Source organism: Danio rerio, chromosome 10 (genome assembly GCF_049306965.1).
Source record: "Danio rerio strain Tuebingen ecotype United States chromosome 10, GRCz12tu, whole genome shotgun sequence".
In the NCBI taxonomy this organism is placed as follows: domain Eukaryota; kingdom Metazoa; phylum Chordata; class Actinopteri; order Cypriniformes; family Danionidae; genus Danio; species Danio rerio.
In genome coordinates, this window is record NC_133185.1 from 26,641,718 (window position 1) to 26,669,380 (window position 27,663).

General features: G+C 37.4%; 15 protein-coding genes and 2 long non-coding RNA genes across 32 annotated transcripts in view; 15 read left to right on the top strand and 2 right to left on the bottom strand.

The window, feature by feature from the left end:
- pcdh1g9 (protocadherin 1 gamma 9) overlaps positions 1 to 27,013 on the top strand; it is a 118,468-nt gene extending 91,455 nt beyond the window's left edge. Inside the window, 4 exon segments of the mRNA NM_001024109.1 lie at positions 19,439 to 19,497; positions 23,222 to 23,340; positions 24,461 to 24,497; positions 25,306 to 27,013. Coding sequence (NP_001019280.1) covers positions 19,439 to 19,497; positions 23,222 to 23,340; positions 24,461 to 24,497; positions 25,306 to 25,312 — 222 coding nt within the window. The 3' untranslated portion in view covers positions 25,313 to 27,013.
- The window catches only part of pcdh1g1 (protocadherin 1 gamma 1), a 153,508-nt gene extending 126,492 nt beyond the window's left edge, over positions 1 to 27,016 (top strand). Inside the window, 3 exon segments of the mRNA NM_001020804.2 lie at positions 19,439 to 19,497; positions 23,222 to 23,340; positions 25,306 to 27,016. Coding sequence (NP_001018640.2) covers positions 19,439 to 19,497; positions 23,222 to 23,340; positions 25,306 to 25,535 — 408 coding nt within the window. The 3' untranslated portion in view covers positions 25,536 to 27,016.
- The window catches only part of pcdh1g2 (protocadherin 1 gamma 2), a 147,690-nt gene extending 120,674 nt beyond the window's left edge, over positions 1 to 27,016 (top strand). Inside the window, 3 exon segments of the mRNA NM_001023578.2 lie at positions 19,439 to 19,497; positions 23,222 to 23,340; positions 25,306 to 27,016. Of these exon segments, the coding sequence (NP_001018872.2) occupies positions 19,439 to 19,497; positions 23,222 to 23,340; positions 25,306 to 25,535 (408 nt within the window). The 3' untranslated portion in view covers positions 25,536 to 27,016.
- The window catches only part of pcdh1g3 (protocadherin 1 gamma 3), a 143,891-nt gene extending 116,875 nt beyond the window's left edge, over positions 1 to 27,016 (top strand). The window contains 3 exon segments of the mRNA NM_001023577.2: positions 19,439 to 19,497; positions 23,222 to 23,340; positions 25,306 to 27,016. Of these exon segments, the coding sequence (NP_001018871.2) occupies positions 19,439 to 19,497; positions 23,222 to 23,340; positions 25,306 to 25,535 (408 nt within the window). The 3' untranslated portion in view covers positions 25,536 to 27,016.
- pcdh1gb2 (protocadherin 1 gamma b 2) overlaps positions 1 to 27,016 on the top strand; it is a 132,577-nt gene extending 105,561 nt beyond the window's left edge. Inside the window, 3 exon segments of the mRNA NM_001012658.3 lie at positions 19,439 to 19,497; positions 23,222 to 23,340; positions 25,306 to 27,016. Of these exon segments, the coding sequence (NP_001012676.3) occupies positions 19,439 to 19,497; positions 23,222 to 23,340; positions 25,306 to 25,535 (408 nt within the window). The 3' untranslated portion in view covers positions 25,536 to 27,016.
- The window catches only part of pcdh1g11 (protocadherin 1 gamma 11), a gene marked incomplete in the record, with an annotated part of 111,726 nt that extends 84,710 nt beyond the window's left edge, over positions 1 to 27,016 (top strand). Inside the window, 5 exon segments of the mRNA NM_001024111.2 lie at positions 19,439 to 19,497; positions 21,491 to 21,544; positions 23,222 to 23,340; positions 24,461 to 24,497; positions 25,306 to 27,016. Coding sequence (NP_001019282.2) covers positions 19,439 to 19,497; positions 21,491 to 21,544; positions 23,222 to 23,340; positions 24,461 to 24,497; positions 25,306 to 25,312 — 276 coding nt within the window.
- Positions 1 to 27,016, top strand: part of pcdh1gb9 (protocadherin 1 gamma b 9) — a 101,863-nt gene extending 74,847 nt beyond the window's left edge. Inside the window, 3 exon segments of the mRNA NM_001020778.3 lie at positions 19,439 to 19,497; positions 23,222 to 23,340; positions 25,306 to 27,016. Coding sequence (NP_001018614.3) covers positions 19,439 to 19,497; positions 23,222 to 23,340; positions 25,306 to 25,535 — 408 coding nt within the window. The 3' untranslated portion in view covers positions 25,536 to 27,016.
- pcdh1g18 (protocadherin 1 gamma 18) overlaps positions 1 to 27,016 on the top strand; it is a 79,716-nt gene extending 52,700 nt beyond the window's left edge. Inside the window, 3 exon segments of the mRNA NM_001024117.2 lie at positions 19,439 to 19,497; positions 23,222 to 23,340; positions 25,306 to 27,016. Coding sequence (NP_001019288.2) covers positions 19,439 to 19,497; positions 23,222 to 23,340; positions 25,306 to 25,535 — 408 coding nt within the window. The 3' untranslated portion in view covers positions 25,536 to 27,016.
- The window catches only part of pcdh1g26 (protocadherin 1 gamma 26), a 33,680-nt gene extending 6,664 nt beyond the window's left edge, over positions 1 to 27,016 (top strand). The window contains 3 exon segments of the mRNA NM_001024124.2: positions 19,439 to 19,497; positions 23,222 to 23,340; positions 25,306 to 27,016. Coding sequence (NP_001019295.2) covers positions 19,439 to 19,497; positions 23,222 to 23,340; positions 25,306 to 25,535 — 408 coding nt within the window. The 3' untranslated portion in view covers positions 25,536 to 27,016.
- Positions 1 to 27,016, top strand: part of pcdh1gc5 (protocadherin 1 gamma c 5) — a 30,411-nt gene extending 3,395 nt beyond the window's left edge. Inside the window, 3 exon segments of the mRNA NM_001012656.3 lie at positions 19,439 to 19,497; positions 23,222 to 23,340; positions 25,306 to 27,016. Of these exon segments, the coding sequence (NP_001012674.3) occupies positions 19,439 to 19,497; positions 23,222 to 23,340; positions 25,306 to 25,535 (408 nt within the window). The 3' untranslated portion in view covers positions 25,536 to 27,016.
- LOC141376355 (uncharacterized) overlaps positions 1 to 27,663 on the bottom strand; it is a 974,232-nt gene that overhangs the window by 698,929 nt on the left and 247,640 nt on the right. The window lies entirely within an intron of this gene.
- The window catches only part of LOC141376356 (uncharacterized), a 259,480-nt gene that overhangs the window by 214,657 nt on the left and 17,160 nt on the right, over positions 1 to 27,663 (bottom strand). For 10 of the 14 annotated variants that reach the window (XR_012386286.1, XR_012386289.1, XR_012386281.1 and 7 more), the window contains exons 3-4: positions 23,203 to 23,357; positions 21,367 to 21,682 (exon numbers count right to left, since the gene is read on the bottom strand). This is a non-coding gene — a long non-coding RNA (uncharacterized lncRNA). Of the gene's footprint in view, positions 1 to 18,738; positions 19,014 to 21,362; positions 21,683 to 23,202; positions 23,358 to 27,663 lie in introns of all 14 variants that reach the window. The other 4 variants (XR_012386283.1, XR_012386282.1, XR_012386280.1 and 1 more) reach the window with 2 other exon arrangements.
- pcdh1gc6 (protocadherin 1 gamma c 6) lies at positions 326 to 27,016 on the top strand. The gene is given in 4 exon segments (NM_001012657.3): positions 326 to 2,764; positions 19,439 to 19,497; positions 23,222 to 23,340; positions 25,306 to 27,016. Coding segments are annotated over 4 exon segments (2,847 nt in total). The 3' UTR covers positions 25,536 to 27,016.
- On the top strand, positions 3,926 to 27,016 carry pcdh1g29 (protocadherin 1 gamma 29). The gene is given in 4 exon segments (NM_001024125.2): positions 3,926 to 6,393; positions 19,439 to 19,497; positions 23,222 to 23,340; positions 25,306 to 27,016. Coding segments are annotated over 4 exon segments (2,847 nt in total). The 5' UTR covers positions 3,926 to 3,954; the 3' UTR covers positions 25,536 to 27,016.
- On the top strand, positions 7,673 to 27,016 carry pcdh1g30 (protocadherin 1 gamma 30). The gene is given in 4 exon segments (NM_001024126.2): positions 7,673 to 10,127; positions 19,439 to 19,497; positions 23,222 to 23,340; positions 25,306 to 27,016. Coding segments are annotated over 4 exon segments (2,850 nt in total). The 5' UTR covers positions 7,673 to 7,685; the 3' UTR covers positions 25,536 to 27,016.
- Positions 11,421 to 27,016, top strand: pcdh1g31 (protocadherin 1 gamma 31). Its single transcript, NM_001024127.2, is given in 4 exon segments — positions 11,421 to 13,908; positions 19,439 to 19,497; positions 23,222 to 23,340; positions 25,306 to 27,016. Coding segments are annotated over 4 exon segments (2,856 nt in total). The 5' UTR covers positions 11,421 to 11,460; the 3' UTR covers positions 25,536 to 27,016.
- Positions 14,146 to 27,016, top strand: pcdh1g32 (protocadherin 1 gamma 32). Its single transcript, NM_001024128.2, is given in 5 exon segments — positions 14,146 to 15,435; positions 15,437 to 16,659; positions 19,439 to 19,497; positions 23,222 to 23,340; positions 25,306 to 27,016. Coding segments are annotated over 5 exon segments (2,835 nt in total). The 5' UTR covers positions 14,146 to 14,231; the 3' UTR covers positions 25,536 to 27,016.

The following is a 27,663-nucleotide window of genomic DNA, read 5'->3' on the forward strand; positions in this document are numbered from 1 at the left end:
TAGATGCCGTTAAACACACCCCAGAAAGCTGGTTATGCCTTTAGAACTATGTGGATGATTGTGTTGGATGGCTGAGTGTTGAGCTGTGCACCAATAGCTATTGAGACCGTACAAAGGGATCTACTCCCTCCCCCTGCCAGAGCAGGAGTACAATGATGAGAGCTGTAGAGCGAGAGGCAACACGAGCGGTTTATGAGGCTGTGATCCCCGCAAAGAGAATGGGCTGACCAGACGTTTATCTGAGAATGGAGATTAACATTTCAGTTTTCTTTTCTGTGGATTTAAAATGAAAATTTGTTGATGGGAATAAAAACGTGACAAAGAAATGAAGAGGATCGGGAAATGGGAATTAGCAGCGCTATGGCTGTACGCTCTCTCTCTATTGTGGAGTACAGTTGGAGCTCAGATTCGCTACACAATACCAGAAGAGTTAAAGGAAGGATCTATTGTTGGGAATATCGCCAAGGATCTTGGTTTTGACATCTCAGATATCGCCGAGCGTAAGTTACGGATAGCATCTGAGTCGAATAGACAATATTTCAGTGTGGATTCAGGGAAGGGGGATCTGGTAGTAAATGGAAGAATAGACAGAGAGACACTCTGTGGACAAAGCGCCAGTTGTCTGATGCCACTGCAAATCGTTATAGAGAATCCTTTACAGTTGCATAGAGTAGAAATAGAAATACAAGACATAAATGACAATCCACCAACTTTCCATACGAAAGATGTTATATTAAAAATATCTGAACTGGTTGCTCCAGGGACACGATTTTCTCTTGAAAGTGCCGAAGACCTCGACGTCAGCAGTAATAGCTTAAAGACGTACACATTGAACAATAACGATTTCTTCCGTCTTAATGTAAAAACACTTAAAAACGGAAGAAAGGTACCAGAACTAGTCGTTGAAAAAGCTTTAGACAGAGAGAAACAATCTATTCATAAATTAATTTTAACAGCGTTAGATGGTGGTAATCCGGTAAAATCTGGTACATCTTTATTGCAAATAATAGTTCAAGATATAAACGACAACGAACCAAAATTTGAGGTAGCTTCATACAAAGCGTCTGTTGTAGAAAAAGCAACTTTTGATTTAAGTGTGCTTAAAATAAAAGCCACGGACCCGGATGAAGGTCTAAATGGGGAAATAGAGTATTTGTTTGCTGCACACACGCCTGAATCTGTAAGAAATGTATTTAGAGTGAACGTTGAAACTGGCGAAATAAAAGTCATTGGGGGACTAGATTACGAGACTAAAAAATCATATACGTTTGATGTCTGCGCTAAAGACAAAGGGAATCCGGAGCTCGAGGGACAATCTTCAGTTCAGATAGATATCATAGATGAGAATGACAACCCTCCAGAGATTATATTAACATCCTTACCGAGCCCTGTGCCTGAAAATGCGACAGTGGGAACTGTGGTGGCTCTGATTAATGTCAAAGATTTGGACTCAGGAAATAATGGAAAGGTTGAACTAACGATTTCTACAGGCGCTCCATTCAAAATAATAACATCTTTCGAAAACCACTACTCGTTGATAACTGATTCATTTTTAGACCGTGAGCTTAATTCTGAATATAATATTGAAATACTGGCCAGGGATTTGGGTGTTCCATCTTTAATAACTACAAAGGCAGTAAATGTTAAAGTGCTTGACGTCAATGACAACTCTCCAGTATTTTCACAGTCCTCGTATAATGTTTATATAAACGAAAATAATCTGGCAGGGTTTTCGTTGTTTTCTGTATCTGCGACGGATAGTGACCAAGACAAGAATGCTATGCTCACTTATTCCGTTTTGGATTTAAGTCCAAATCACGTTCCAGCATCATCTTATTTTTATATTAACTCTGAGAACGGAACTATTTACAGCATGAGTTCATTTGATTATGAGAAAATGAAACTAATCAGCATTGTAGTGCAGGCTAAAGATCAAGGCTCTCCATCTTTGAGCAGCAACGCAACTGTTCACGTGTTTATTCTGGACCAGAACGATAATGCACCTGCTGTCATTTACCCATCCACATCCATGGGCTCAGTCTCTCACCAGAGAATGCCCCGTTTTGCAAAAGCAGGGCATCTCGTTACTAAAGTAACAGCAGTGGACGCGGACTCGGGTCATAACGCCTGGCTGTTCTACAGGCTCGCGGAGGCCACGGACGCGTCTCTGTTTAGCGTGAATTTACATACGGGAGAAGTGAGGACTAAACGCGCTGTTTCAGAGCACGATGACTCCTCTCAGAGACTGGTCTTAGAGATAAAGGATAATGGAGATCCGATCCAGTCCACCACAGTCACAGTGGATATACTAATAGAGGACGGGTTTCATGAGCCCGTCTCAGACTACAGAGAGAAAACTAATGAGCCAAGTAAGAAAACTGGCAAAATTACACTATACCTTATTATCTCTTTGGCTTCCGTGTCTTTGTTGTGTCTCATGACGTTTTTCATCTTACTGGTGAAATGTGCGCGTGGCAGTAGAGGCGGCACAAGCTGCTGTATCAGGAGGACAAATTCTGATTACAAAAACCCCAACAGAAACCTGCAGATCCAGCTCAACACTGACGGGCCCATTAAGTATGTGGAGGTTCTGGGAGGAGATATGATGTCTCAGAGTCAGTCCTTTGGCTCTTATCTCTCTCCAATGTCCGAATTCAGTGATCTCACTCTCATTAAGCCCAGCAGCACCACAAACTTTACAGACACGCTAAACACGCTTGATGCGTCATTACCAGACAGCGCGTGGACGTTTGAGAGCCAACAGGTGAGACAAACGCAGATTTAAACTTTTTTTTTCATGAATGCAATTTGATTTATTTCAGGAAATACTATGTTGTTCAGCACATTGAACTGCACCACATTAAGTTATTATAGCATTTTTCAAAACAGTGTATAAATACCCTAGCCTAAAACCTTTAAAAGTGACATTGTGGAGTCGTTATTTTAAAGTAAAAGTTTTTATTTATTTTTTTATTTATAAAAATAAACAAAAATTTACGGGTTTTAAAAAAGTAAAAGTATGTAAAACTGCATTTACAATTTATATATATATATATATATATATATATATATATATATATATATATATATATATATATATATAATTTATTTATTTATTATTATTATTATTATTGACGTTCATAAAAACCCTTGTAGTAGACTTACTTGTTTGCATCATATGTTAAGCTTCTGGGGGAAAAAACGAAAGTTTTGGGCTCCGTTCAGCACCCTGAATTAGAAAGCTCCTGTAACGAACTGATGTAGTTTGAGAATACGATAAGGGGAGAAAAAGACATTAAATTAAAAGGAAAAGGAAAAGTACACTCACAAACAAAAACACACGCGCGCGCACACACACACAGTGTGACACTGCATTTGTTCTTCATATGTCCAGCCAAAAGGTGTACGTAAAAATGTCAACAATTTTAGTGAAACACGAAAATATTTGCGGACAATGCTTTCCCATTAAATACCCCAGCTTATTCATACACTATTGTGGTTGCTTTTTTTGTGGTTTAATTTTTATATTCTGTTGTTTTAATCCAATTTTGCATACAAAAACATTTGCTTAAAAAGCTAATACGTTGTTTGCACTGAAACTATCCGAACTGAAGTTTTAAAACACAGTTCTCCACCAGGTGCCGTGACAAGCACCTTAGAAAGCTTGTTATGCCCTAAAGAAGCAGAAAATACTTTTATTGGATGACTGTGCTGAGCAGTGCACCAATGGTGCTTCAGACCGTACAAAGGGATCTACTCCCTCCCCCTGTCAGAGCAGGAGTACAATGAGAGCTGTAGAGCGAGAGGCAACACGAGCCGTTTATGAGGCTGATCACCACAGCAAGAATGGGCTGAAGAGACGTTTATCTGAGAAGAGAAATTAACATTTCAATATTCTTTTCCGTGGATGTAAAATGAAGATTTGTTGGTGAGGATAACGAACGAGGAGGAGAAATGAGGAAGATCGGAAAATGGAAATGGGCAGCGTTTTGGCTGTTTGCTTTCTCTCTATTGTGGAGTACAATTGGAGCACAGATTCGCTACACAATACCTGAAGAGTTAAAGGAAGGATCTGTCGTTGGAAATATCGCCAAGGATCTTGGTTTTGACATCTCAGATATCGCCGAGCGTAAGTTACGGATAGCATCTGAGTCGAATAGACAGTATTTTAGCGTGGATTCGGGTAAGGGTGATCTAGTAGTTAATGGCAGAATAGACAGAGAGACACTCTGTGGACAAAGCGCCAGTTGTCTGATGCCACTGCAAATCGTTATAGAGAATCCTTTACAGTTGCATAAAGTTGAAATAGATGTATTGGATATAAATGACAATGCGCCAAGCTTTCACAATAAAGATGGGATATTAAACATTTCCGAATTAACTGCTCCAGGCGCACGATTTACCCTTGAAATGGCCGAGGACCTGGATGTTGGTAGCAATAGCCTGAAAACCTATTCATTGAGCAGCAACAACTTCTTCCGTCTAAATTTAAAAACTATTAAAAACGGTGGCCAGGTGCCAGAATTAGTTCTTGATAAACCTCTAGACAGAGAGAAACAGGCAATTCATAAGCTAATACTAACAGCCGTCGATGGTGGTAATCCAGTAAAATCAGGCACATCCATACTACAAGTAATTGTTCAGGATTTTAATGACAACGAACCAAAATTTGAAGTTGCTTCATACAAAGCATCTGTATTAGAAAGCGCCATTATTGGTTCAAGCGTGCTTAAAATAAAAGCTTCTGATTTGGATGAAGGTCTGAACTGTGAAATCAAGTACCTTTTTAGTGCTCACACACCTGAACTTGTAAGAAATGTTTTTAGTTTGAACGCCGAAACTGGCGAAATCACAGTTACTGGAACATTAGACTACGAGACTAAAAAATCGTATGCATTTGATGTCTGTGCTAAAGACAAAGGGAATCCGGAGCTCGAGGGACAGTCGTCGGTTCAGATAGATATAATAGATGAGAATGACAATCCTCCAGAGATTATTTTAACATCCTTACCGAGCCCAGTACCTGAAAATGCCACGGTGGGAACTGTGGTGGCTCTGATTAATGTCAAAGATTTGGACTCTGGTGACAATGGCAAAATAAAGCTAACTGTCTCTCCGAATGTTCCCTTTAAATTAAAGCCAGCATTTGATAGCCATTATACACTGGTAACTGACGGGGCCTTAGACCGTGAGTTTAATTCAGAATACAATGTAGAAATAATGGCCATGGATTCCGGTGTTCCGCCCTTAAAAACTGTGAAGAGTGTAAACGTAAAGTTACTTGACGTAAATGACAACCATCCGCTGTTCTCACAGTCTTCATATAACGTTTACATAAACGAAAATAATCAAGCAGGGACTTCGTTATTTTCTGTATCTGCTTCTGATTTTGATCTAGGTAAAAATGCTCAACTCACATACTCAATTTCGGATTTAAGCTCAAATGAAGTACCATCATCATCTTATTTTTATATAAATTCTGAGAACGGAACAATATACAGCATGAGCTCATTTGATTATGAAAAAATTAAACTACTCAACATTGTAGTGCAGGTTAAAGATCAAGGGTCTCCATCTTTGAGCAGCAACGCAACTGTTCATGTGTTTATTCTGGACCAGAACGATAATGCACCTGCTGTCATTTACCCGTCCACATCTATGGGCTCGGTCTCTCATCAGAGGATGCCCCGTTCTGCTAAAACAGGACATCTCGTTACTAAGGTAACGGCAGTGGACGCGGACTCGGGTCATAACGCCTGGCTCTTCTACAGGCTCGCGGAGGCCACGGACGCGTCTCTGTTCAGTGTGAATTTACATACGGGAGAGGTGAGGACTAAACGCGCTGTTTCAGAGCACGACGACTCCTCTCAGAAACTGGTCATAGAGATAAAGGATAATGGAGAACCGATCCAGTCCACCACAGTCACAGTGGATATACTGATAGAGGACGGGTTTCATGAGCCCATCTCAGACTACAGAGAGAAAACTAATGAGCCAAACAGGAAAACTGGCAGAATTACACTTTACCTCATCATCTCATTGGCTTCCGTGTCTATGTTGTGTCTTATGACGTTTTTCATCTTACTGGTGAAATGTGCGCGTGGCAGTAGAGGCGGCACAAGCTGCTGTATCAGGAGGACAAATTCTGATTTCAAAAACCCCAACAGAAACTTGCAGATCCAGCTCAACACTGACGGGCCCATTAAGTATGTGGAGGTTCTTGGAGGAGACATGATGTCTCAGAGTCAGTCTTTTGGCTCTTATCTCTCTCCAATGTCAGAATTCAGTGATCTCACCCTCATTAAGCCCAGCAGCACCACAAACTTTACAGACACGCTAAACACGCTTGATGCGTCATTACCAGACAGCGCGTGGACATTCGAGAGCCAACAGGTGAGACAAACGTAGATTAATAAAATACTGTTCATATATAGGCTACACTGTGCATTGTTTACAGTTACAGGTAACAATGCTAATAGTAACAGTGACCCTACTTCAGCACCATGGACAGCTTCCCGCAGTTTATTCTTTGAAACGGTGCGTAATTTTATTCTATTTTTTTCTTTCTTTTTAGTTTTAAGGTTTAGATACTGTTGGATCTTGGTATTATTTAGGCCTGGAGATGATGACCATATTGTAATAGTGCACACGTTTGTTAGCGTGTCTGCGCATATAAAAAAAGTTGGAAACTTCAGCACCTATGGAAAGCGAGAAGCATCAGCGGCATACTTATATAACAATAACACACACACACACATACACACACACACACACACACACACACACACACACAAAAATAAAATTATATATATATATATATATATATATATATATATATATATATATATATATATATATATATATATATATATATACAATTTTATTTATTTTTATTTTTTTGAGAAAGAAAGAAAGAAAGATAGAAAGAAAGAAAAGAGTTTGGGCTTTGGTGTACTTAACTGCAATCAAACCCTTTTAATTTATGATTTTTCCTATAGCTACAAATGTGACTTAAACTTACTCGTTCGTAAACTTACTCCCTTGCTTTAGCACTCTATCCGTTTTACATGTTATTTTGGATAGTCTTAGAAATGTACTTGGTTGTTTGTTGTTGTTGCATTTAGTGCACATTATAACATAAACAGGTATTTGTGATTGTCTCTTGTGGAGTGATATACGCTACTTCTACCACTGTACACTACTATTGTAAATTTCCTCAATACAGCATTTTAATAACACAAACACATTATATTCGACTCTAATTTGTTAAAATACTCCTTATTTGTATCTTAACCGTAATTATCATTATATGCCGTTTCCATACAGAAACGTTTAATAAAAGTCTAAAAGAAATGAAACTGAAACATAGTATAGCAGTTCTCCACTAGATGCCGTGACACACACCACAGAGGTCTTATGCCCAAAGAGTAAAGCGTCTATTGGATGACCGAGTGTTGAGCTGTTTACCAATGGTGTTTCAGACTGTAAAAAGGATCTACTCCCTCCCCCTGCCAGAGGAGGAGTACAACGATAAGAGCTGTAGAGCTAGAGGAGAAGCACTCTATGTTGATACCCCACAATAAGGATGGGTTAAACACACACTTACTTGAAAATGAAGACAACCGCTGTGTTTTTCGGTGGATATAAAATGACGAGTTAATGGGAATATCAAGCGCAACAGAGAAATGAGGAACAAAAAGATCGGGGAGAGGGAATGGGCAGCGTTTTGGCTGTTCGCTTTCTCTCTATTGTGGAGTGCAGTTGGAGCTCAGATTCGCTACACAATACCTGAAGAGTTAAAGGAAGGATCTGTCGTTGGAAATATCGCCAAGGATCTTGGTTTTGACATCTCAGATATCGCCGAGCGTAAGTTACGGATAGCATCTGAGTCGAATAGAGAGTATTTTAGTGTGGATTTAGGCAAGGGTGATCTGCTAGTTAATGGAAGAATAGACAGAGAGACACTCTGTGGACAAAGCTCGGGATGTCTTATGCCAATACAAATTGTTATTGAGAATCCTTTACAAATGCATAGCGTAGAAATAGAAATCCAAGACATAAATGATAATGCACCAAATTTCCATACTAAAGATGCCACATTAAAAATATCTGAATTAATTGCTCCAGGAACACGATTTATCCTTGAGAGTGCCGAGGACCTCGATGTTGGCAGCAATAGCTTAAAGACATATTCTCTAAGCAATAACAATTATTTTCGCCTTAATGTAAAAACTCTAAAAGATGGAAGAATAGTACCAGAGCTTGTTGTTGAAAAACCTTTAGACAGAGAGAAACAGTCTATGCACAAGTTAATATTGACAGCACTGGATGGTGGTAATCCAGTGAAATCTGGCACGTCCATTTTGCAAATAGCTGTTCAAGATATCAATGACAACGAACCAAAATTTGAATTGTCCGCATACAAAGCATCTATTTTAGAAACAGCAATTACTGGTTCAAATGTTCTCAAAATAAAAGCGACCGATCTAGATGAAGGTCTAAACGGTGAAATACAGTACCTATTAAGTGCTCACACGCCTGAATTTGTAAGAAATGTTTTTAGTTTGAACGCCGAAACTGGCGAAATCACAGTTACTGGAAAATTAGACTACGAGACTAAAAAATCATATGCATTTGATGTCTGTGCTAAAGACAAAGGGAATCCGGAGCTCGAGGGACAGTCGTCGGTTCAGATAGATGTAATAGATGAGAATGACAACGCTCCAGAGATTATATTAACATCTTTACCGAGCCCAGTGCCCGAAAATGCGACGGTGGGAACTGTTGTGGCTCTGATTACCGTCAAAGATTTGGACTCTGGTGACAATGGAAAGGTTGATCTAATTGTTTCTCCGGATGTCCCCTTTAAATTGAAACCTTTTCATAATCATTATTCACTGATAACTGACTCTTTATTAGATCGTGAGGTTCGTTCTGAATATAATGTAGAAATAATCGCCATGGATTCAGGCGTGCCACCTATAAAAACTGCCAAAAAAGTAAATATAAAAGTACTAGACACAAATGATAATTCTCCACTATTCTCACAAACCTCATACAATGTGTACATAAATGAAAATAATCTAGCAGGGGCTTCATTATTTTCCGTATCTGCTTCTGATATTGATCTGAACAAAAATGCTTTTCTTACATATTCAATTCTTGATTCGGGTTCTAATTATGTGCCAGCATCATCTTATTTTTATATCAACTCTGAGAATGGAAGTATTTACTGTATGAGCATTTTTGATTATGAAAAGGTAAAACTGTTCAGCATTGTAGTGCAGGCTAAAGACCAGGGTTTTCCATCTTTGAGCAGCAACGCAACTGTTCATGTATTTATTCTGGACCAGAACGATAATGCACCTGCTGTTATTTACCCGTCCACATCTATGGGCTCAGTCTCTCACCAGAGGATGCCCCGTTCTGCTAAAACAGGACATCTCGTTACTAAGATAACAGCAGTGGACGCGGACTCGGGTCATAACGCCTGGCTGTTCTACAGGCTCGCGGAGGCCACGGACGCGTCTCTGTTCAGTGTGAATTTACATACGGGAGAAGTGAGGACTAAACGCGCTGTTTCAGAGCACGATGACTCCTCTCAAAGACTGGTCATAGAGATAAAGGATAATGGAGAACCGATCCTGTCCACCACAGTCACAGTGGATATACTAATAGAGGACGGGTTTCATGAGCCCATATCAGACTTTAGAGAGAAAACTATTGAGCCAAACAGGAAGAGTGGCAAAATTACTTTATACCTAATCATTTCTTTGGCTTCTGTATCTTTGTTGTGTCTTATGACGTTTTTCATCTTACTGGTGAAATGTGCGCGTGGCAGTAGAGGCGGCACAAGCTGCTGTATCAGGAGGACAAATTCTGATTACAAAAACCCCAACAGAAACCTGCAGATCCAGCTGAACACTGACGGGCCCATTAAATATGTGGAGGTTCTGGGAGGAGATATGATGTCTCAGAGTCAGTCCTTTGGCTCTTATCTCTCTCCAATGTCCGAATTCAGTGATCTCACCCTCATTAAGCCTAGCAGCACCACAAACTTTACAGACACGCTAAACACGCTTGATGCGTCATTACCAGACAGCGCGTGGACGTTCGAGAGCCAACAGGTGAGACCAACTTACATTTATTAATCATAAAGGCGATGCATAAAATGTATTGACATTTGTTATAACGTGAACCAACTTTCAGCACCATTGACAGCACCATGTGTGCTTTTCTCTAAAAATTGAAATTTCCTCCAAAAGAAAGACACTTTTTCAACCCCACACCTCTCCCCTTGTCCACACACGCTTGTTGCTCTTAAGTGCGGTATTGTTATATTAGAAACGTGCACCAAATGGTACCAAACGTTTAGGCTTATCTCTTACTTAAGGTCTCATACTTTTGGCTTGTCTCATAATTGAGGTCTTGTGATGTTTAGATTATGCATAAATTAAAAGCAGAAAGGGGTCTATAGCTACTAGTAAAAAATGGAGAGTAAAGAGCTTTTTCAGAAAACTGTGGACTTGACAGCAATTTGGGCGGTTCTGAATGCTTTTTGTTTTGCGACACGCGTGGACGTTCGAGAGCCAACTGGTGGAACAAACTTAGATATAACCGACCTAATGCTTACAAAGTCACTATATATTCTTTTAAAATTGCAGTTAACGTGACGAAGCTCTCAGCACCTTGGACAGCGCCGTTTCTTTCTCGCGTTTGTGTACCTGTATAATGACATTGGAAATTTCTGATGTCCTCATTTCTCAAAAAGCTTCTAAATCACACAGAATGATTTTTTTTACAGATAGTAAAACTACTCAGTTTCCTGTGATGATTGGCTTTAGGGGGAGGGTGAAGTAAGAGTGATAGAAAATACCGTTTGTGCAGCATAAAAACAACGAAAACCTATGTAATGTACCCACAATTCACAAAAAATATGTGTGTATACACCTGCAAGTCAATCCAAATATTCAAAAAACATTTTTGTAATTTTAATTTTTAATTTAAACATCATTATTAACTATTACAGCAATAGTAATAACATATAATTGCTTGATAAAATAATAGTCAATTTTATCATAATTTATATTTGTTTAAAGACAATATACCAAACTATTGTGACCCTTGTATTATCTTGCAGTGTTAAAACAATGCACAGTTCTTTGTGTCATTTTGCAAGCAGGCGCTGATGCTGCGCCTTTAAGAGGCTGATTTTTAGCCATTGGTAGCTCAGATTTATGAGAACACCAATCACATGCCGGATTGCACAAAGAGATCTACTCCTTCCCCTTCTAACATTATCGTTTATTGCAAGCATTGCAGAGACGAGGGATGATCTAATCGCTCTGATAAAAATGGAATAAAACACATTAATGTGACAAAATGGACCGGCTAAATTGTCGTATGGGTTGGATCCCTAGATTTGATCAGCGCTTAGAATCGTCTGGATTTTAAATCAAAATGACAAAGAGGGTGGCATTGAAATGGTGGAGGCATTATTTGCTCTTCTTTTTTCTCTTTCTTCTTTTGTGGAATACGACAGAAGGACAGACTCGGTACTCAATTCCAGAGGAATTAAATGTGGGCGCTGTTGTTGGAAACATCGCAAAAGATTTAGGTTTGAAAATATCTGAGCTGTATGACCGTAAACTGCGAATAGCTTCTGAATCGGGTAAACAGTATTTCAGTCTGGATTTAAGCAGAGGAGAGATTGTGGTCAACGAGAGAATCGACCGAGAAACCATTTGTGGAGAAAACGCAAATTGTCTGTTGCCTCTTCAAATCGTTATTGAGGATCCTTTACAACTTTATAGAGTGGAAGTCGACATACAGGATATTAATGACAATTATCCGCATTTTCAGTCGTCGGACCGTGTTTTAAAGATAGCAGAATCCACTGGTCCTGGCATGCGCTTTCCTTTGGAGAGCGCAGTAGACCTTGATGTGGGCAGTAACTCTTTAAAAACGTACACACTGAGTAAAGACGAATGTTTCAGTTTAAAAATAAAAGATCTTGGCGATGGCCGAAAGATACCCGAATTAGTATTGGAGAAACCTCTGGACCGTGAAAAGAAACCGATGCATCTGTTGATGTTAACTGCTTTAGATGGAGGGAACCCGGTCAGATCAGGAACGTCACAAATTAATGTCACCGTGCTGGATAACAACGACAACAACCCAGTATTTGAGAAAAATGTTTACAAAGTAGCTATTGCTGAAAACACTAACAAGGGTACAACATTTCTAAAAGTTGAAGCAAAAGACGTAGACGAAGGTGCAAACGGAGAGATAAAATATTCCTTAGGTGAGCACACGTCTGACACTTTACGCTCGTTGTTTCAAATCGATGAGAAAACTGGGGACATTTTTCTAAACGGGGAATTGGATTATGAAACCACTCCCATGTACAATATTGAGGTACGTGCCAGAGACAAAGGTGTCCCCGAAATGGAGGGCCATTGTACGGTTAAAATAGAAGTGTCAGATATTAACGATAATCCACCACAGATACTGCTTACGTCTAAACCAAACCCTGTGCGCGAGGACGCGCCAAGCGGGACAGTTGTAGCGTTAATAAGCGCAAGAGACACTGACTCTGGAGACAATGGAAAAGTCAGATTGCATACACAGTCTGACCTTCCATTCATTTTAAAAAGATCTTTTTCGAATGAATATTCGTTGGTTACAAATGGTAATTTAGACCGTGAAAGGTATCCAGAGTATAACGTGGAAATCACTGCTTTTGACTCAGGCACACCATCTTTGAGTAGCAAAACAATAATTCCTGTTAAAATTCTTGATGTTAATGACAACGCCCCGAAGTTCTCTGATAACGTGTATTATGTATACGTAACTGAGAATAACACTCCAGGTTCTATTATCTGTTCAGTGTCCGCCAAAGACATTGATGTCGGCGTAAATGGTAAAATATCATACTCTATTGAGAACCCCAAAGGCTGGGATACCCCAGTCTCGTCGTATATGTACATAAACTCTGACAATGGAAGCATATTTAGCATGCATTCGTTTGACTTCGAAAAAATCAAAGTGTTTGAAGTCATCGTTCAGGCTAAAGATCATGGATCTCCATTTCTAGGCAGCAACGCAACAGTGTATGTGTTTATTTTGGATCAGAACGACAATGTACCGTTTGTCATTTACCCGTCCACATCCATGGGCTCTGTTTCTCATCAGAGGATGCCCCATTCTGCTAAAGCAGGGCATCTCGTAACTAAGGTAACAGCAGTGGACGCGGACTCGGGTCATAACGCCTGGCTGTTTTACAGGCTCGCGGAGGCCACGGACGCGTCTCTTTTCAGTGTGAATTTACATACGGGAGAAGTGAGGACTAAACGCGCTGTTTCAGAGCACGATGACTCCTCTCAGAGACTGGTCATAGAGATAAAGGATAATGGAGATCCGGAGCTGTCCACTACGGTTACGCTGGATATACTAATAGAGGACGGGTTTCATGAGCCAGTTTCAGATTACTATAAGAAAAATGTAGAGCCAAGCAAAAAAAGTGGAAAAATAACTTTATATCTCATCATCTCTTTAGCCGCCGTGTCTTTGCTGTCTTTGGTGACGTTTTTCATCTTACTGGTGAAATGTGCGCGTGGCAGTAGAGGCGGCACAAGCTGCTGTATCAGGAGGACAAATTCTGATTACAAAAACCCTAACAGAAACCTGCAGATCCAGCTCAACACTGACGGGCCCATTAAGTATGTGGAGGTTCTGGGAGGAGATATGATGTCTCAGAGCCAGTCTTTTGGCTCTTATCTCTCTCCAATGTCCGAATTCAGTGATCTCACTCTCATTAAGCCCAGCAGCACCACAAACTTTACAGACACGCTAAACACGCTTGATGCGTCATTACCAGACAGCGCGTGGACGTTCGAGAGCCAACAGGTGAGACAAAAATTACATTTAATGATCATAAAGGCGCTGCATAAAATGTACTGACATCTGTGACAGGGTAAAGCAACTTTCAGCACCGTGGACAGCACCATGTGTGCTTTTGTTTAAAATCCACAACTTTCCTCCAATAGAAAGGCACTTTTTTAACCCCACCCCTCTCTCATTGTCACACATTCCCACACAGTCTTGTTGCTCTCAAGTGCGGTAATGTTAAATCAGAAACGTTTAGGCTCATATCATTTGTGAGGTCTTTTTATGTCTGTATTATGCATAAATTAAAAACAGAAAGCAGTCTATTAGCTACTAATAAAGAAATGGAGAGTAAAGAGCTTTTTCAGAAAACTTTGGACTTGACAGCAGTTTGGATGGTTCTTCATGCTTTGTGTTTTGCAACACATGCTTCGGAACTTTTATATTCCACAGCGGAGGAATCTAAACCAGGAACTATTGTTGGACACTTGACTAAAGATTTAGGAATGGATATACATATGATAGTTTTAAGACAGATGCGCATAATCTCGGAATCTAATGATAAATATTTTAACGTGGACCTGACATCTGGAGCTTTGGTGATCAAGGAAACAATGGACAGGGAGATTTTGTGTGGAGGACGTTTACATTGTCACATTCGGATCCAGATTTCTCTTCAAAATCCGTTGGAAATGCACAGCGTTTCGATTGAAATTGTGGATGTTAACGACAACGCGCCACAGTTCCAAAGCCAAAATACTTCTTTGGAAGTTTCAGAAGCGGCAGCTCCCGGCACGTCGTTCCGCCTAGAAAGTGCGCATGACCCGGACGTGGGAGTGAATTCACTGCGCGCTTATTATCTCAGTCAAAACGACTGTTTCATTCTAAAAATAGATACAAAAAGTGATGGTAGCAAAATCCCAATTTTAGTCCTAAACAAGCCTCTTGACAGAGAAAAGATGAGTGAATACCGATTAATTTTAACTGCAGTTGATGGTGGCAGTGCAGAGAAATCCGGCAATAGTGCTGTTTTTATAAATATTCTTGATGTCAACGACAATGCTCCACACTTTCTTAATCCTACTAAAAGAGTCACTCTTTTAGAAAATTCTCCGCATGGAACATTAGTCACACTTCTTAACGCCTCTGATGCCGATCATGGTCAAAATGGTGAGATATCTTACACTTTTGACAAATACACACCTGACAGTGTTCTAAAACTGTTCAGTGTGGATTCGGTGACAGGCGAAATTAGAGTTACGGGACTGATCGATCACGAGCTGGCGAAGGTGCATGACGTCACGGTCCTAGCAAGGGACAAAGGAATGCCCCCGATGGAGGGCTCGTGCAACATCAAAATCGAGATTATAGACGTGAACGATAACACACCTGAAATTAGCATTAACATGGTTTCTTCTGTAATATCTGAAGATGTGACTTTAGGCACTGTCATTGCACTTATTAAAGTTAAAGATGAAGACACAGGCAAAAATGGCGAAGTGAACCTGCACATTCCTTATGGGTTGCCTTTCAAGATCAGTTCGCCATAAGGGCCTTTTCACTTTAATGGCCGATGGCCTTCTGGACAGAGAAGCTGTGGCTGAATACACCATCACTGTGACCGCCACAGACTCTGGTTCCCCGCCTCGCTCCTCACAGAAATCTTTTGTGCTGTGTCTTTCAGATGTTAATGATAACCCCCCAATCTTTTCACAGCCTTCCTACTCTGTGGACATAGCTGAAAACAATGCCCCAAATGCTCCCCTTCTGTCCGTGTCTGCCTCAGACCCAGATGTGGGTGAAAATTCCACCATTTCATTCTCAATTTTAGAGAGTGAAGCTCTTGGTTTGTCTGTTTCTTCATACGTATATATAAACCCAAATAGTGGGCAAATTTATGCTATCAGAAAGTTTGATTATGAACATCTGAATGCGTTTCAATTTGTAGTGCAGGTTCAGGATAGAGGAACTCCATCTCAAAGCTCCAATGCCACTGTGCACGTGTTTATTAAGGATCAGAATGATCATCCTCCTATCCTTATTTACCCTGCACCCACATCCGATGGGACTCTGCATTTTTTTATACCTAGAACTGCCAGTATCGGACACCTAGTAAATCGTATTACGTTTGTAGATGGTGATAGTGGTCACAATGCCTGGTTATTCTACAGCATCTTGGGGCCTGATGCTGAAATGTTTCACATAGATGCACATACTGGAGAGCTGCGTACTGCACAAAAACTTTCAGAAGAGGACAGCAAATCTGTCTTTAGCCTTAATGTGATTGTAAAGGATAACGGAAGGCCTTCTCGTTCTGCTAGTGTGGCAGTTAACATCACCCTGGCTGAAAAATCCTCAGACGTTTCTTCTGAACGCAGGAGCCTCACCTCCAAAACACCAACTGGATCTAACCTCACACTGTACCTTATAATCACATTATCTTTCATTATTGCGTTCTCTTTCCTGGCTATCATTGCTATAGCAGTACGCTGGCTCAGCCATCATGGTTATATGATCTGCCTCATGCAAAAACTTGGTTTTAAACACACACCTCGTGCGCACCAACATAATGACCTTCATCTGCAACTAAACACTGATGGTCCTATTAGATTCATGGAGGTCGTGGGGGCCACTCAGGATTTCCACAAACACGCGTATACTCCTGGTTTGTCCACCATCTCCAGTAGGAGTGATTTTGTGTTTGTTAAGGCCCCAGAGAGCACTCTAAGCATGCGACTGTCAAAAAGACTCTTCGCTCACTCACTTATGAAGGTGAGAGTTTCTGAAAATATTATAGGCTCCCATTTGAACGTTTGGGGTTGGTATGATTTTTTAAAGCAGTAAAAAAAAAAAAAATAATATATATATATATATATATATATATATATATATATATATATATATATATATATATATATATATATATATATRTGTGTGTGTGTGTGTGTGTGTGTGTGTGTGTGTRTATATATATATATATATATATATATATATATATATATATATATATATATATACACACACACACACACATATATATATGTATATATATATATATATATATATATATATATATATATATATATATATATATATATATATATATATATATATATATATATATTTCATTCATGTTTAACTGAAATTTATTTCTGTAATGCAAAGCTTAATTTTTAGCAGCTATTACTCCAGCGTTAAGTGGCACATAATCCTTCAGAAAATCACTTTAATAAATATTTCAAAACTCAGGATTCTTTGATAAATAAAAAGCTCAAAAGAATAAAATTTTTATCAAAATCATAAATTCATTTACAATCAAATCTGAACAATTGAATGCATTCTTTATGAAGTATTACTATCATTCTGCCTTTTACTGTTCCCAAACATTTCATGCATAGTGTGAACCATCCCTTACAAACTATATTGCATCTCTAAAAACACACGACTCAAGGTTCATGTGGATGTGCTCTAAATTTACATAATTTCTCAAAAACATTTCTAGTAAAATGGAAACCATGCTGTAGGTGTCTGTTAAGTACTACTGACACAATCACTATGACTCAGTTTTTGGACTAAGCACTCTGTAATGCCAAGTGGATTAGGAATCAGGCCATGGTCTATTTCCAGGTCTATGACACAGCAGAGGATTCAAACAAGAGAGTGTAAAAAAAAACGTGAAAAGTATCTGCTCAGGGGTTCGTTTCCGAAATTCACTGTTAGCCAACTAAGATCTCAAGTGTCATTGTAACAAACAAAGGCTAGTGTAACATGTAACATCACATTTGTTGATTTGGCCTTTTCTAAATCCATCGTTCCAATGAACATTCACAAACTGTGTGGCAAACTTGTACGTTTCCAACTACACCTCTAGAACTGTAGTTAGAAGCATAGTTCCTGGCAGTGTTCTATTCACAGTTATTCCCCCTATGCCCTATTTAATTTTGATTAATGTTATCTCTCTTAAGTGTAATTTGCTTTCAAAGTATTTTTACAGTTCAGTTTTAGCAATCTTCATATTGACAATCGCGCTCCCTTCCCATTGCACTTTGAAAACATTTATGCCATTTTGAACGCAGCCATGGCTCATTACAAAAGCTATAGGTTACCTATTATTTAAAAGCGGAATTTACTTCACGTCTACAAAGCTTGTGAAAACAGAAATATATAGCATTTTAATGCTTTCAATTTATAGTAAGTTATTTATTAAGAGATGTATTTGTACTGTAGGCCTATAAGACATCGGCCTGTTTTAAGAACATTTCTGAAGTGGTTTGAATGTGTCAAACTGTAAAAGTAGACTTACAAATAAATAAACACTAACCTACTTAATAATAATAATAATAATAATAATAATAATAATAATAATAATAATAATAATAACAACAATAATAAATTAATAATATTAACAATAATAATAATTATTATTAAGTAGGTTATTGTTTATTTTCTTAATAAATGGCCTTCTGTAAATTACAACCATAAGCCTACCGATTTATATGATTTATATATGAGATTAGAGTGTTAGCTAAGTGGTTTTTATATTTTAGGACAGAACATGACCTATTCTCAATAATATTTGTAAAGGAAACACTGGCCATATATGTGCTGTTTACATATATTTCAATTAATATGGAAAGCGAGTGCATGTTTTTATCAAAACTAATATTTGATTTTTTTAAAATGTGTGTGCGTGTAAAACAATATAATTTGCACAAAAAAGTATGGGTTTTTTCTCTAAAGAAGTTGTTACTCCACTCTGTTTAGAGCATCATTAAGGACATTTTATGTTATAACTGGCGTGGTTCAAACGATGGATCTGCGACAAAGCAGCTACGGTTTTGAGGAGCTCACCTCTAGATCGTTCTTTTCTCCAACGATGCATGGTGCTATGATAGTTCAGCCATTAGTTATGTCATTGTTTGGGAAACACACCCCAGGTTGGGTGAAGCTGCTTTTTGCTGTTGTTATCTTTTACAAATTTGAAGGAAGAAGTTTTGTGCATGTTATGCATTTCCAAATATAAATTGTCTTTTAGAGAATTATTATGGTGCAACATAACTGAAAGCTCTTTTGCAACAAAATGGCTCAACTCAGTGTGGAAGGATGCAGTGAAGTTGTGTTGTATGCTAAAGAAAAATAGAGGAAACAATTGAAAAGTTGGTGAAAAAACATTAGGCATAACACCCTCACAGGTAAGCTCATATTTAGCTTGATACACACTTGTGTGCATTCTTCTCATGTACATGCACTCACGTGTGACAGCAACATGATCAAAGTATCAATAATTCACACACACTCGTCTCAACTGATTTTCTACCCTATGTTCTTCCCTCTACTCCCCTTAACTTATTCATTTTGCACCAGTAAACAGTCCTGAGGGAAAGAAGAGGATCAAATTATACTCTGATGTCAATAACAGCAATTTGTGTTTCAGAACTTCAATTTTCTATGACGGGAAGGAGGAACCTCTGCTTCAGAATGGAATACTAGTGCATATTAATCTCCCTGCCAATCAGCAATACTGACAAAACGTTTTTCTTCTTATTTTCAGCAAAAGCCACCTAATACTGACTGGCGATTTCCCCCAAACCAGAGGCCTGGACCCAGCGGGTGAGTGTGACATTCAATTACATGTCTTGCAAAACCTATAAATACATTTGAGATTATACACATGGTATTACGTTCCCTCTTTTGTAATAATTTTCATGCAATCTGTCTGATTGGAATTTTTGTAAAATGATTGCATAATGATGGATCAAAATCAGAGATTATACCTAAATTATATGATTGCCTAGCTATTTAGTGGTTGAAAAGAAAGGAAAATAATATGAATTAAAATGCAAATTTTCCTTCGTTTAGTGTTTTCATTAATGTATTTCAGGGATCATACACATTTTTACTACAAAAATTCCATGATTTTTCCAAGACTTTCAAGTAAATTTTCATGACCTAACGTTTTATGCATGTCTAAAACCTCTCGTAAAACATGCAACAATCTATTTAGTTTCAATGTATATCTATGTAAAATTGATTTAGATAATGCTTTACCGCACTAATAATGTAAGAGTATGTGATTGGCCAAGGACAGAAAAGAAGTAAAGACAACTAACCTATATTCAGACTTTTCCATGTCTGAATATAGGTTATTTTCATGACTTTTCCAAAAGTTTGAAGGTTTTTCTGTTTTTCTGAAACTTTTCCAGGCCTGGAAAATGCCATGTCAAAATTCCATGACTTTTCCAGGTTTTCCATGACTGTATGAATTCAGGTATTTAGTCTGTTATAGATAAAAAAAATAATACTTTTAACAAAAATCAACAAATACCAAACTATTTGGGTTAAAATCTTAAAGTTTACTTATTTGTAAGTGTTTTCATCTCTACATATAATCTAAATTATTTTTAGGTATATTTTCAAATATATAGTATTTTAAATTTTATAATCCTGAATAATAATAATAATAATAATTTAAAAAAATAATGCAATTGCAATAATATATGTAATTGCATTAAATATTAATGCAAGGAAAACAATGTGAGGGAAATCAAACAAAGTAAATTCTGCAAAAAAAAGTATACCATGGGGGACTAAAAGGAGTGTGCAAAAAAAATCTTAAGAAAATCCTGCAATGAAAATTATTTAAAAGAAATCATGCAAAACATCCTCCAGCAAGTATATTAAGGCAGCACTAATCAGATAAAACCATCCAAAGGTTAACCAGCTACCTGCAAATGTCATTGTATCCACCTATTTTTAATGCACAAGCTGGTGCCTTACATTTCCAGTAATTTTACTTGTACAAACACTGTTATGCTATTAAATATTGCCAACTGCTATTTGTTATCATATTATTGTAATGTATACTCATATTTTTTATTTTTATTTTTTTTACTTGGTGTGAATACACTCACCGGCCACTTTATTAGGTACACCTTACTAGGACCCCTTTTGCCTTCAGAATTGCCTCAATCCTTCATGGCATATATTCAACATACTGAAAATTTGATTGAGTTCTGGTGACTGTGGAGGCTATTTGAGTAGAGTGAACTCATTGTCATGTGCAAGAAAACAGTCTGAGATAATTCGCGCTTTATGACATGGCGTGTTATCCTGCTGAAAGTAGCCATCAGAAAATCAGCAAAAATACTTAGGTAGGCTGTGGTGTTGATAAGATGCTCAATTGGTACTAATGGGCCCAAAGTGGGCCTAGAAAATATCTCCCACACCAATACACTACCACCACTATTCTAAACCATTGAGTGGACAGGTGTACCAAATAAAGTGGCTGGTGAGTGTACAATTTTACACCAATAAAAAAACTAAATAATTCCAAGTGTGTATTTTCATAATCATAAATACAATCGCTTGTTGTATAAAAAAGTTTTTACTCACTTTGTTAATCTGCAATACATTTACTATACATTGTCTATAGTGGCTGATGAGTCAGAAGTCTCACTCATAAAAAAAACACTTACTTACTCGCTGCAAAATAAGGTTTGACCTCAGAGGAAACCCATCCATGTGCTCTGGTCAGTCTGGTCTTGTCCTCAGTGGACGCAGGGTTATTGAGTGACAGCTGCATGCTCCTGTGCTTATGTTTCAGCCAACACAGGTTCCACACCCTGCAGCAGAGATGGACTCCATACGAGAAGTCCAGGTAGAGTGAAGGCGAAGTGAAGGCTAGTGTGTGGTAGCGTTTGGCTTCACCTGGCGTAGCCTTCTAGTGGAATGTTGTGTTTAGGTCGTTCAGATTATGTGTCCCGCAGCTTCCAGCGACATGCTGTCCAGTCTGTTCCTACACATATAAATGTGAACACAAATTACATGCAGTTCAGTTCATTTAAGGATAAGGCTTTTGGATGTATGTGTATCGCTGATAGCTGTTCGTTGCATCTTGCTCTGCGGGTTGTTGTTGCACTGTGTTTACCTGTGCTTAGTAAACTTGTTTGATTTATTTTGGCTTTGTAGAGCCAAGTCTGTGAAGTCTGTCCCCAAAGAGTAGAGACATATTTCTGTCCTCATGTATGGACTCCACTATCAATCTGTTTGTGTGGGCAGAGAGAGCATTTGTTTTCTTTAAAGCTATTTATTGATGTCATTTTGAAAACTGAGCAGCCTATAATAATCAAAACATACTTAAAGGAATATTTTACCCAAAAAATAAATGATGTTATTATCATTTACTCTGCCTCATATTGCTTCAAAACTATATAACTCACTTTCCTTTATGAAAAACAAAAAGAAGTAGTTTCACTCAGCATTAGACTTCACTGAATTCCTATGTATGAACTGATTTTTACACAGAGCTGGTTAATTTCTTACTGCAGATTGTATATAGTCTGCTGTTCTTACACTGATCCCATTCATTTGTCATTCATTGATAACATAAAAAAACCATTCATGCTAGCTAAACTGGAATAGAAATCATTTTTACTCAAAATGGCATGAATTATTAGTCACTTGTCAATACATTTCACAATTAATTAAAAAGAAGCAGTCAGTAGCACTGCTAAAAAAAACATTATTTAAATCTTGATATAAAAGGACTGAAATAGGGATTTATAATAAAATATACTCTAGTGACCTGTTTTATTTACAAAAAATATAGAACTCTTTTTACCAGAGTGTGATGACATATTTCAAAGTTCCTATTATATTTTCTTGATTTTCTTGAATATAATGTGCATGTATACCACTGCACAATATTTTGTGTTTAAATTTCCTAGCATTAAATAAAAGAAATACAACTGCATGACAGTTTCTAATACAGCATCTGATGAATTAACAGCAAATTTGGCATTATTTTTTAATTTAAAGTCAATAACATATATATTTTTACATGCTATTAGGGCAAACACAAAAAATATATATATTGTAGTTTCTGTTCACCGCAACAGAAGTTTTCGTGAAAAGGGTCTATATTCAATTTAGTGTAATTGAAAAACATGTCTGGATCAACATGAGGGTCAGTAAATGACATTTGTCATTTTTGGGTGAGATGTCCCTTTAAATAAAGCTTCTTGTGATTTGATCAAAGGGTAAAGTGCAGATGTATGTGCATGTCTCATGATGGAATCAGACAGAACAACTCTGTTCTACTCGTCTGTCCGTTTACATCATGCTTACCTCTAGTCTCCATTTTCTGACTGCACTGCACTGTCCTGCCCTGTGCCACAAAATGGCTGTCTCAGCTAATAAACTGGGTTTATGCTAGCAAACTTGGTGGCTGCTGTATTTCTATGTGTGTGCTGGTAAAAGGTAAAATGAAAAAAGGAAGCGCCATGAATATGTTTGAGCACACATGGAGTCACTAACCCTGTTTTCTGTCATCTAGGGCTGGAGCACGTCCTGAAGAGGCAGGTGCCGGTGCTGGTGTGATAGCAGGAACAGGACCATGGCCCAACCCCCCTACTGAGGCTGAACAGCTCCAGGCTATGATGGCAGCAGCAAACGGTGAGTCTCAATCTCTTCTAAAAAAATGCATTAGAAAAAGAGAACTAGCCTTTAAGAACCTAGCTTTTAAGAAGAAAAAAAAAGCATAAAATATTCATTACAATCTTCACCACAAACATTATTTTGGTTTATCAGCTTTAAAAGCTTTGCTTTAAATGGGCAAGATAATCTAGCGGGTTGAGCTAATAAAGCAACCCGTTCGGGGCAAATCAGCCCACCGGCATGCAAAACACAGCATATGCTGTGTATTTGATACATCAGTCCTCAAGGTCAGATTCTAGTAACTATTATGTAAGAAAAGAGAAAGATGGAGTGAAAAAAGAAAGAGCGAGAGAGAGAAAGAGAGAGAGAGAAGCTACTAGGATACAATGAGTTTCACTATTTATTGACTGTTATAGTCAAACTAATTGAGTGTTAAGAGACAAAAGAACCTTTCTCTCTCTCTCAACAACTGCAGTCAGAATGATAACACTGCACTGTTCTTCTCTGACTAGATGCACTTCATCTTTCTCAGAAACAGAATCTCAAGAGTTTTATCCATATGTTCATTTATGCTAGATGAAGCCGAGCTAGAATTGTATAGATCGGTTTAATTTTAAGTAAAGTTATATATATATATATATATATATATATATATATATATATATATATATATATATATATATATATATATATATATATATATATATATATTATAGTTGAGGAACACCTTGAGGAACACTTAAAGTATTTTCAGTTACACAACAAAAAGTATTAAGAATCTTCAGAACCTTTTTTTTTTTTACAATATATTGTTCAATGAATGATATGTTGATGTTTCCTCATGGTAAAATTGCTGGCATTAACATACATTTTTAATACTGAGATGCTTTAAATTATGTCACAGTGGAAAAAAGTCAATTGGAACACAACTTGTCACGTAAATAGTATACTTTCCTGAAAGGAATAGTTTATTCAAAATTGAAAATTGACCATATTACTCACCCTTCAAATGATTTCAAACATTTTTGAGTTTCTTTCTTCTGATAGAAGTTGTTCTGAAGAATGTTGGTAAATGCTTTGGAAATGAATGGCTACATGTTTCTAACATTCTTCAAAATATCTTCTTTGTGTTCAACAGAAGAAAGAAACACACACAGGTTTGAAACAAGTGGACGGTGAGTAAACAATGACAGAATTTTCAGTTTTAGGTGAACTATTTCATTAGTGTGATCTAAATGCAGTGTTTTATTGCATAATTTATTTAAACAACTGTTTTAACTGCAACTAAATTAAATAAAATTAATATTGTATATATATTTTACATTCATTAATTCACATTGTTAAAACTACAGTCTAGTACCTACCATGTGCTTTAGAATTAATCAATACACACAAAAAACAGCACAACATATTTCTAACAGCAATCAACAACACTATTAAAAAAATGTGCAGAATAATTTTTCCATCGTTACAATGTATAGATGTTAAAAGTTAACATACATTTATTACACATACAGCTTGTTTCATTGTGAATTTGTACAGACACAGATTTAGGCTGTGAGGAATAACTGATCTGCATTATTGCTGTAAAAGGACAATTTCACAGTGCATTTTACAAAAACATTTCATTGAGCTCTTTTTGTATACATATGTATTCTGTTCCTCACAGTGCTGCTGAGTATGTGATGTGTGTCGATGTTACGCCATACATAATGCATGGGGGAAGGGCAGGCAGAAGCAGGTCACTGAGGAAGCTGCAATGCGGCTCCTGAGTGACTGAATTATGAGCTCTGTGCCGAACCAACCCATATATAACCTTCCCCATCTCTCTCTCTCTCTCTCTCTCTCTCTCTCTCTCTCTCTCTCTCTCTCTCTCTCTGTTTTCTATGCTCCTTCTATTTATTCTTTCTCTCTTTCTTTCTTTCTTTCTTTCTTTCTTTCTTTCTTTCTTTCTTTCTGTCATCCTACCGTTGCTCTCAGAAGCAAGTGAAGCCACTGCGACTCTTGGCCCTCGCTACAATCTACAGTATGGCCCGGATTACCGTCAGAACGTCTACATCCCAGGCAGCACTGCCACCCTTACAGCCAACCCTCAGCAACAGGTTCTCCAGCAGGCCCTTCCTCCACCACAGGCCCTTCCACCTACCGAAGTCCCCAAAGCGGCTCAAACACCAGCCAGTAAGAAGAAACCCACAAAGAAAGACAAGAAGTAAGACCTGTGGAAGAGCTGAAGAAACATGTTGCCGGGAATCTAAACATCTATCCTCTCAAACCATGTTGGGTTTGGATGAAGATTTAAAAAGAAAAAAGTGAATAGTATTACTTGTTTTAGCGTTAACATGAGACAATAAGCAACCAAACAAGAGGAAATGTGTTCAGATTCCCGAAGCCCTTTCTCTGACAGATATCTCTGTCTTGTAAATAGCATACTAAAACAAGAAGAAACACATTTCTTCTTTTTATTTTTTCCCTCAAATGTCACGTTTTAGGCTTTTTGTGTTCTTTTCAAAGCAAAGTAGATGCTTATTGTGGATACAAAATGAAACGCTGTTAGGCTTTTTAACATGATGTGCCACAACTCTCACCTTAACTGAAGAAAGGAGTATTTAGCTGAACTATGCATTGCAAAGGAGATACAAAAGGTGAACGTATATATAAAGTGTTTTCCAGGTGAGATAATACATGTATATTTGCGTAAAAAAATCTGACGGTGAGACACTGGATTGTCGGCATGGTGTTTAAAAATAGATTCAGTCTTCTCATTAACTTCTTAATAGCCAGTTAAGCAGAGCTGAATGTTAGGTTAATGACGTTTGACTATTCTTTGTTATTATTTCCTGTTGGCGTGCTAAAGAATCCTCTGGAAATGAAGTAATGTAAACAGTGTTTTTTTGATGCTGAGAAAAGATAATCACAGCCTTTGTAAGGTCAATGATTTGGGTCAAAGGAAGAAGATCTAAAGAAGGAAACAGCAGAAATGTGCTTGAATGGATCTTAGATGGAAGGATTTCATGTCTGTTCATCTGCACCTACCACCACTATCGTGTATATAAAATGTGTAACCTGTCTGTACAAACATTAGAGCCACAAGGGCTGGCTGTTACAGGAATGTTTCAGTATTTTTTACAAAAAAAAAAACAACAAAAAAAGACACAAGAAAAAAAAAAGATCCAGTGTAGTGTTTTAGGAATAAAAGCTTCAAGTCCATTGACTAACCAAACTGTACATACTACGAAACTTCTGATGACACGCAATCGTAGCTTAAGGCTTGTGGAGTATGTGCATATTTTTGTGTTTTCCCCCTCTTGATTACACTTTACTTTCCTCTTCTCCAATCACCTAAACCTTTGAAAGATAACAGACAATACTTATACTGTCTTTGCTATAGAGTAACACCCTTTCCCATCTTACTGTACTTTTCTGTGCTTGTAATTCCAATCAGTCCTTAATGATACTGGAATGCCACTCCTGTCTGTTTGACTTTGAATATCTATCTATCTATCTATATATATAAATGTCTGTCTGCTGCTTGGCTACTTTTTCTGTATTTGACTGTGATTCCTTTAAAGAAACGCTTAGCACCTCATGTTACTCTTTTTATTTTATAATCTACTATTTATATCGCTGTTTGATTTATGTTTTACTTTATTATTGGAACACTTACATTTGAAATAAAATTTTGTCAGAACTCACAGTCATGGCTGAGGTGTATTTTTCTTTTAACTGCTTGGTTTGTAGACATGTGACTCCTTTACTAGTGTTTAGTGTATTTAATTTAATTTAATTTAATTTAATTTAATTTAATTTAATTTAATTTAATTTAATTTAATTTAATTTAATTTAATTTAATTTAATTTTATTTGTGATAAATTTCTAATTTTTAATCATTTTTATATAATTTCTTTTTATTAAAAATGTCATACTATTTCAAAAATATATAACGTGTGTCTGTGTGTGTGTGTGCATATATATATATATATATATATATATATATATATATATATATATATATATATATATATATATATATATGTTTTTTTACTTATGCTTATTTCTATTTTATTTGTTATATATATATGTATATATATATATATATATATATATATATACATACACACACACACGCACACAAACACACACACACATATACATGTACCTAGAGCAATTTGATTTTCTAATTTATCTGCCTAATGTTCATCTCTGCAACTTCAGTGCTCATGACCCATTTTAAGATTCAGTAATTCAGTTGAGAACGGAGAATAAGAATGCTGGCGTCAGAAAGCAAGAGCTCTGCAGAGATTTCATAAGTAGGACATCAGCCCTGTTCTCCAGCATCCACAA